We start from the raw sequence: 8,404 nt of genomic DNA on the forward strand, positions 1-8,404 counted from the left end.
TCATCGTTGTGGGTATAATCAACAACAACAGAGAGACCTCAGCTTGACGGGGTAGGCCTCCCCTTTGCAGAAAGGATGTACTAAAGATGGTTGGCACCTTGAGCATTGCTTTCCACAAGTCCATGGCGGGAAAGGAGCACGGCTGGTTATGGAGGCTGGAGGAACAGGACAGATGCTCTGCTGTGGACATGAGGCCCCAGCAGCTGCTCCACAGAGGGTGCTCTGGAAAGACAGGTGGGATCAAGGGACACTGGGATCCTGCCAGCAGTTCCGGGTGTGGTCACCACTTTGCCTTGAGACCAGCTCTGCTGAGCACTTTGACCAAAGCCCTCTGCACCTCCCGGTTCCTCAGACTGTAGATAAGGGGGTTGAGAGTCGGGGTGACCAGACTGTAGAAGAGGGAGACCACGTTGTCCTGCTGGGGGCTGTGGTAGGCACCAGGCACCATGTACATGAACACCGCAGCTCCATAGAAGAGGCCCACGACCGTGAGGTGCGAGGAGCAGGTGGCCAAGGCCTTGCCTCGGGCCTCCTCCGAGCGCATGAGCAGAACAGCCCGCAACACGTGGCCATAGGAGGCGGCAATGAGGGCAAGCGGCAGCACCAGGATCAGCACTCCCGAGGTGGACAGCGCCCGCTCATAGGCCGAGGTGTCCGCACAGGAGAGCTTCAGCAGGGCTGGCACCTCGCAGAAGAAGTGGTCCACGGTGCGGGAGCCACAGTAGGGGAAGCGCAGGGTGATGGAGGTCTGGGTGCAAGCGTTGAGTACCCCTGCCAGCCAGGAGGAGCCCACCATGAGCAGGCACACCCGGCGTCTCATGAGCACAGGGTACTGCAGGGGGTGGCACACAGCGACGTACCTGTCGTATGACATGAGGGCCAGCAGGACGCCCTCGGCCACACCCATCAGTGTCAGGAAGAATATTTGAGCTGCACAACCTCCAAAGGAGATGGAACCTTCCCCCCGCAGGAAGTCTGAGGCCATCTTGGGGACAGTGACCAGGGGGAAACCCACATCAAAGAGGGAGAGCTGGCTGAGCAGGAAGTACATGGGTGTGTGGAGTCGGGCGTCCAGGCGAATCAAGAACAGCAGAATGGTGTTTCCCAGAAGACCCAAGGTAAACATGGCGGCCACCAGGGAGAAGAGGACATTGCGTGGCCCTGAGCCACTGAAAAGGTTCACCAGAAAGAAGCCGGAGGCCACCGACTGATTCATATCCCTCATGCTCTTCACAGCATACTTTAGCTGCAAGAAGAACGAGAGACCTATGGCAAGAAGCCTCAGAGAGGGTGGCAAATGACTTCAGCCCACATGGTCACTGCCATTGGATGGCAACGACTGCCCAGGATACTGTCCCAAGAGCCGTGAGGCCACAGGGAGAATCAGTACATAGGGGTGAGCTTTGGTCAGCGAGTGGTGTCTGTCACAGGCACAGGCTGGGAGAGGGGCAACTTGTGTCTCTGAATGAAACAGCTGGCCACACTCCAACTGAGAGCTCCCCAGTGATCCTTGTCATTGAGGTTCTGAGGTCCACATTAAAGTCAGAAACAAAACCTTGGTGGAATGTTCAATGCCCTTCATTCCAGGAGTCCTGGAGCCAGAGTAAAGGGGAGATTCCAAAAGAGTTGGGAGACAAAGAAAAGCGGAAGCAACAAGTAGCAAGAAAACCAAGAGAAGGGTCCAAATGCCTGGTGAGACTATGGAGCGAGGAAAACTCTATCAGGACCCACCACACAGTCAACCTGCCCCTGTGACTCTACAAAGTGCAAACCAGACAGGCACTGTGACAGCAGCTCATGGGTGGTAGGAAGGACAGTGGCCAATGAGCTTGGCTATTTTTAATGGCTTCATTGCTTCGGATGGTAGAGTAGTGGCTCACAGTCAGTCTGAATCAACTTCAAGGACCCTGTGAGACACCAGCCCTTTGAAGATTTTATGTCTCTTAATAAGTATCACATGGGAGAATGAAGTGGACAAGAAAGTTCACCAAGGACCAGCAAGAACTGCACACTCAAACTGGAAATTCACCATCTCCTCAGCAAGCTGCAAGCTCCCAGACACGCTCACGTTGTCCGGGAATCCCACGTGCCTCCTACAGCTCCAATGATGGTCGCACAGCACAGGAGGCACGGGAGCTGAGTTTGGAAGGTCAAGTAGTTTCCCAGGAAGTTGGAGGAGGGAAGTTTGTTCCAAGAAAAAGGAATAAAGCACATGGGCTGATGGTTAAGGAAAAGCCCCCGGCAGGAAAGCTAGACACCCTGGATTAGCACACAACCTCAAGGTCTCTCTCCGTATCCATCTCTTCACCCAGAAAGTGAAGGTTAAGTCAAAGGATGATGCTAAGAGTTCACTGCCTGTCAAATGGCAAGTGCCCGATACATAGAAAACATCACTAATTCTCTGGAGGAGAAAGACATTAAAGATGACTGGCTGAGCAATCCCACCGCTGGGTGCAGCCAAGGGAAGTGAAAGGCACATGTCGGGGAGACATCTGCACCCTCAGGCATTACTGCAGCACCGTCATTAGCCAAGAAATGGAAGCAGCCGAGGGATCCTTCAACAGATTGATGGAAGAAGAAAATGTCTGTGAATACATAATGGAATATTATTCTACTGTTTAAAAAGAATGAGATTCTGTCATTTGCAGCAACATGGATGCAACTGGAAGACACTGTGTTAAGTGAATAAATCAGACCCAGAAAGACAAGTACCGTATACTCTGACTCGTGTTGTGGGAGTTACAACGTTGATCCCAGAGAGGTAGAGAATGGAATCGTGGTTTCCAGAGCCTGGGAAGGGAACAGGGAGGGGGGATAAAGAGAGTTTGGTTGATGGGTAGAGGAATGCCTCCCGCCCATGTCCCCCTCTGTGGAATGGGTTGGCAGAAAAATAAAAGCTAAGAGAAATAAAATGGCAAAAAAAAAAAAAACACAGCACACAGAAAGTAATTTCAAAGAGAGGGGGCAGAACGGGCAAGCTGATCCGAAGGATCCAGCTTCTAGTCTCTGGCCAAAATGGAGCCCACGCCTGCTTTATTTATATCAGGAAACATTAGAGGTCTTCCATAGAATGTTCCTTGCAAAAATAATAATAATAATAATAAAGGTTAAAGGTGGTCTTTCCAGTTCCCAATGGGTTACGCCCATCTCCACAGCTTCTATAAGGGACCTTCCTGGCAGAGCAGAGATAAAGGTCATGTGCACTGGGCAACCTATTGCTGTGGGAGAGCCACGGATGGTACCCAAAGCCAAACCTAAATCTCCCTGGCTTCCATACTGAGAGAAAATCCCCCACGTAATTCACAGATGGCTTCCCATAAATGCCGATGGGTAGGAGAAAGAACTTGTAATGCTCGGTAGCAGGGTGGGATAACTAGGGTTGGCAACAATTAAATATTTCAAAATAACCAGTTAAAGAATGTTGAATGTTCCCAATACAAAGAAATTACATATGTCTGAGGTGATGGAGAATCCATTTATCCTGACCTGATTATTACCTATTATAAACATGTTGAAATATCACACTGTACCCCATAAAAATGTAGGATTACTCTATGTCCGTTTAAAACATTTTAAGAATGGATTGTGAGCTGGACATGCCATGCTTAGCACAGTGCTGGGGACACAGGACATTCTCAGCCCCTGTTGGCTTTTGTTGCTGTGGTTCAACATGGTGTCCCCCTCCATGGTCAAGCCTGACCCTGGTCCAGTCATTCTCTCCAGTGCCATTCTGTGGCGTCCTTGTCCTTACTGAGTAGCACCTCCCTGCCCTCCTGCAGCCTGTCGGCAGAGGCTTGAAAGTCCCAAGCTCCTCTGACTGACATCAGGGTTTTTCTACCTTGGCTCTATTGGCAATGGGTAATTCTTTTTGTGAGAACCTGTCCTGTGTATTGCAGAGTCTGAACAGCACCCCTGACCGCCTTCATGCACTAGATGCCAGAGGTACTCTCCCTCCCAAGTCATGACCACTACAATGATTCCAGACGTTGCCAAATGTTCCCCTGTGCAACAGGGAGAACCTCTGACACAGAGCTTCAGCAGAGGTAGGTTTACTGTGATTAATTTGCAGAGATTGAGGTCACTCATCAGTTCCTCTTCTAGAAGTTTACTTTTTGATTACATTAGGTTCTAACTGAGAATAATTCCTGGGAACACCTCACTATTCCCCATGCCTTTTTTTAGATATTATATTACAATATAACAACAAGGAAAAGAAAAGCTGTACATGCTCAGTAGAAATGCAATTATTGTTGTTGTTATTGTTATTATTATTATTATTAGTCTGAAGTTTTTTGAATCTGTGGGTGTAGAACATGGATACAGAGGGCCAATTATAATCTGAGAAATTAAAATACCTTTCTGTAGATGTCCTTTTATGGCAAGAAATTCATGAAGATCAAGTTTGGTACAAAATGTGTACAGGAAGAAAAGATGATTACTCTGCCATATATTTCAAGTATTCACCCTTATCAGTGAATGCATGGGATTCATTGCCACCTGGATATAGCCCACTCTGGGAGACAATGTTACATTAGTGTTACTCTTGCAACCCAAAATGTAGCCTGCTGCTCCTGACATCCCTGTAGCTGGTATACGTTCAATGTGAATCCAAGTTTATGTGCTATTGTACTGACCCGGCTGGCAATGATAGGGGCAGAGATACCTAGTGTTCCCCATAAGAAAGAGGGCAGCTTCTGCCTCATTAGCAAGTGTGTTATGTCTGAGATAGGATGGTTTGGGGACTAAATTAGAATAGGTAAGATTCTTAGTCCCTATAAAGACTAGTCCTGGCTAGATTCTTTTCTTATGGGAAATTCTTTATAATCCAATTTTCCTTTTTTGTGTGAAATTAGGGAACAGACAACCAAGAGTGGATGAATGTTAGCACACTTGGTAGTAAGACAGAAGCCGCTGTCTTTCCTACAGGGAACACTGGGTATCTCCATGTCGTTACACAGAAAAAATAACTATCCTTCCAATTGGCTGCCAACTTAGAGTGCAGTGGTTCCCTCCAGTATCTAATATCCCAACTGGTAAAGAGCATTCACAGCAGATCCCTGTCAAGGGCTGCTCTCCTCGGTGCCCTCACGTGTCTCCATTCTGAAAGGGTCAACACCAGTCGAGTGCAGGCTTGGCAGTAGCACCTGGAAGGTATTACCTGCTCAAGGTTTGAAGCCTCATCGGATTCTGGAGATGATGGTGGTCGTGGATGCACATCCCCAGGCACCTAATGAATGCACCTAATGCCACTAACTGTAGTTTATAATGGCTACAGTGGTAAAAAATGTGCTATGTACAATGTATCACAATAAAAAACACTGCCTGTCAGTATCACTATTCATCTGTTTTTTTCTGGATGAGAAGATGGACTTCTCACTTTCATTTGGACTGGCACAAATGTAGTGACAAACTGTTTGTACAGTACTGACAAACTGTAGAGATTTGTCCAGTGTCACCCCGGCAAGGAAGTCATGGGACAGAATCAAGACTTGGACACAATAGGGATCTAACTCCAAAGTCTATTTTTCCATTAGCATTCTATGCACACCCCCAAGTGCTGCTAGATGTCTGGGATTTGCTTCACACACCGGCACAACACTGTGCCACCTTCCCACGGATGCACCTGATAAAATGAAAAGCCCTGGGTCTCAGGAGGATCCAGTCAGTCTCTCTAATCCAGTTGGATCCCTTTGTGTCCTGAGTTTTTGACATACTCTACACACCCCCCAAAAATATCTTTTTGGGGAAAAAATGTTTGCACCTCTTCTACCTCACCAACACCTGCCCCCAAACAGGCAGAGCTGGAGAGAAGTTGGCCTCTCACTTTCATCTGGACTGGCACAGCTCACAGCAAATCCTAAGTCCACCCTCACTCAGGTAGAGAAGTCCCTTTGGCGAGGTTTAGGGTCGTGGTTTGACCTCCCCTCTCCCATTTTCCCCCTGGATGGAAGGATCCTGTTTCTGGTCGCCTGCAGGATTGAGGGAAAGGAGCCACATGATTTATTTTCTTGTCCATAGAACTCACATCTCTCTCCTGTGACCAACCATGATCTAGACTCTTGGTCACCTGCCTAAACAAGTGATGTCATGACAGTTTGCAGGGCACTTCACTTATATTATTTAGGTAATTCTCACATTCAGTTACCACTACTTAAGGATCCATAGGGGAGCTTACTCAGTAAACAGGAGTTGAGTGAATCTATTCTGCAAGGGAAATGACATTTCTGTTGGAATTAACGTTAGAGACAAATGGGCTAAGAGAGGGTAAGTTACTTACCTAAGCCACACAGCTACTAAGAAGGTGGGCTAAGATTTGAGCCACTGTCTGTCTGAAACCCAGTGTCCCCCTGCTCTGGATGCTGCCTCTGTCTTGGAGTTATGTTTGACTTGTCTGCCCTGGAATTCTGAGCTGGAACTCCTCTGGACCATTGCTACTGTGGATGTCTGGGTCCCCAGAAGGGAGGCTGTCGGTGACCCCAACCAAAACCAGACTAATTTCTCCGGACCTAAGTCCATTGCCCATTGTGAAATGAGGGAGCAGAGAACCCCATCGGATGCCCATCCCTTACTGTCTATAATACCTCTTAGCCCTGGACATCAACACAGGTGACCTCCTGATGTGTGTGGATCTGGCCTGCATGTGTTCACAGCGGAGGTGACGAACGGGAATCACTCTAACAACCAAACATCTGCCTGTGGTGGGCAGATATCAAAAACAGACAAGAATCCATCATTCCACTCCAATACCCAGCGTGCTCGTGGAAAACAACATCATGGGTTCCGTGGGTCCTGCCTGCTGCTGGCATCTAGTCTCTGTATGTGCCTATACCCCAGGTCCCAACAAGCCTGGGTTCCAAGCTCTCACCTTCACCCACCAGGATCTGTGTGCAGACAGGATAAGGGAGTTTCCCATGAGCATGTCAACTGCACTGGGTCCCTCTGTTCCAGCACCAGGAGCCTAACCAGGGCCACTGTGCAAAGATAGATCTTCCATCCACCCAGGGATGGAGGCTCCAGGGGCACCCGTTGCATCAGGAATCCTCTGGGTCTGCCTTCCTGGTAGGGAGGAAACTAATTGCAGTGGGAGCCTAGAGCCCCTGGTATTTGGATTATCCCTGGAGGATCATGGAAAAACATCTACTCCTCTCTCAGTTAATCACAGGAAAGAGGGGCGGCACTGATGTGGATAATTGAGTATGGCAGTCAAGTCCTTTTGTTTGGATCCAGAGAAAGGAATGAAAGAATCCATTACTGTAAATGGACCCTTATGCTTAAAAAGGTCCGATGTCCAGGAGATTTCTGCTGTGTTAAATAATGAGGCAGGGATGGAGGTGGAAGAGTGAAGGGTCAGGACATGCCTTCCTCCAGACTCTTTTTGAAAAGCCCCTAAGAGAAGGGTGTAGAGACATCCCCTAAGAATGATGTAGAGACAGACGGATCTAGTGCCCACAGTTATCGCATGTCCATGGCCAGAGCCAGGGGAAAGGGCAGGAGCTGGACGGTCTGGCTACCCTGAGCATGCCAAAGATGATAGGTGAGCCTCTGAAAGCCAGGCAAAATGAATTAACTGGAGTGAAGTTCAAAGCAAAGCTGACAGGTGGCGGCAAGGTGACAAAAGGTAAGTCCCTGATACATAGCCAAGAGCTATCAGCAAATTCTTTGCACCCTGCCACCACCTTCTACTGCCAACCCCATGGCAGACATTAGCACTTAATCTCAATGCTTTCTACCTCCGACCTGGATGGAGCTTCTTAACTCTGCACTCCATACAGCCAGGCCTTACAAATTGGATTTAACACTCATCAGGAAATCTGTTTTCCATGCAAACCATAGACCACTACTCAAAGCTGTGACAGTTTGCCTGGAGATTGCATAGAAAGTAATTCAACACATTGCTTCCTTCATTAGCAAGGTCTTCGTACAGGAGTGATGTTGGTTGAACTAAAGCTTGGGGTGATCGTTAATTAACAGCTGATTCCAATGTCCTTTTCTCCTCAAAGGTCAACAGCAGTCCACAGACCACACTTGGAATAACACTGCCATCGATGATGAGGTCCTCCTCAACAATGAAAAGCCTGCAATTATTCATCTCTGTGTAACTCTACTGTCCAAGGCACATGATGTGTGGATGTCTTATTGAACGGATAGGAATGAAGAAGACAAGAGTTTGGAAAGAGAAATCGAGAAAAGGAAAAGTGGCAATGAGTCTTGGATCCTCAACACCTTGCATGTTGGCTGGCATCCATGTTGGATGGGTGGATGGATAGACGGAAGACAGCATTGATGGGTGGGTGGGTAGATGCAAGGATAGATGGATGGTCTCTGCAGCTCGAACCTGCCACTGGACACTGTCTGATTTTGGTTCTAACAGGGACACCCCTTTTGCCAATAAATCAGCTCCTTC

At 48.2% G+C, this 8,404-nt stretch overlaps 1 protein-coding gene across 1 annotated transcript; it reads right to left on the reverse strand.

Annotated features, from left to right (window-relative positions):
* Nucleotides 1-280: 280 nt before the first annotated feature.
* On the reverse strand, nt 281-1,225 carry LOC124092295 (olfactory receptor 2Z1). Its single transcript, XM_046443754.1, has one exon. It carries the CDS (start codon nt 1,223-1,225, stop codon nt 281-283), a length of 945 nt encoding a protein of 314 aa, XP_046299710.1.
* Nucleotides 1,226-8,404: the final 7,179 nt, after the last annotated feature.

The sequence above is a fragment of the Marmota monax genome, unplaced genomic scaffold, assembly GCF_021218885.2.
Source record: "Marmota monax isolate L192 unplaced genomic scaffold, Marmota_monax_Labrador192_F-V1.1 WCK01_AAM20220418_F8-fsc00102, whole genome shotgun sequence".
Classification (NCBI taxonomy): domain Eukaryota; kingdom Metazoa; phylum Chordata; class Mammalia; order Rodentia; family Sciuridae; genus Marmota; species Marmota monax.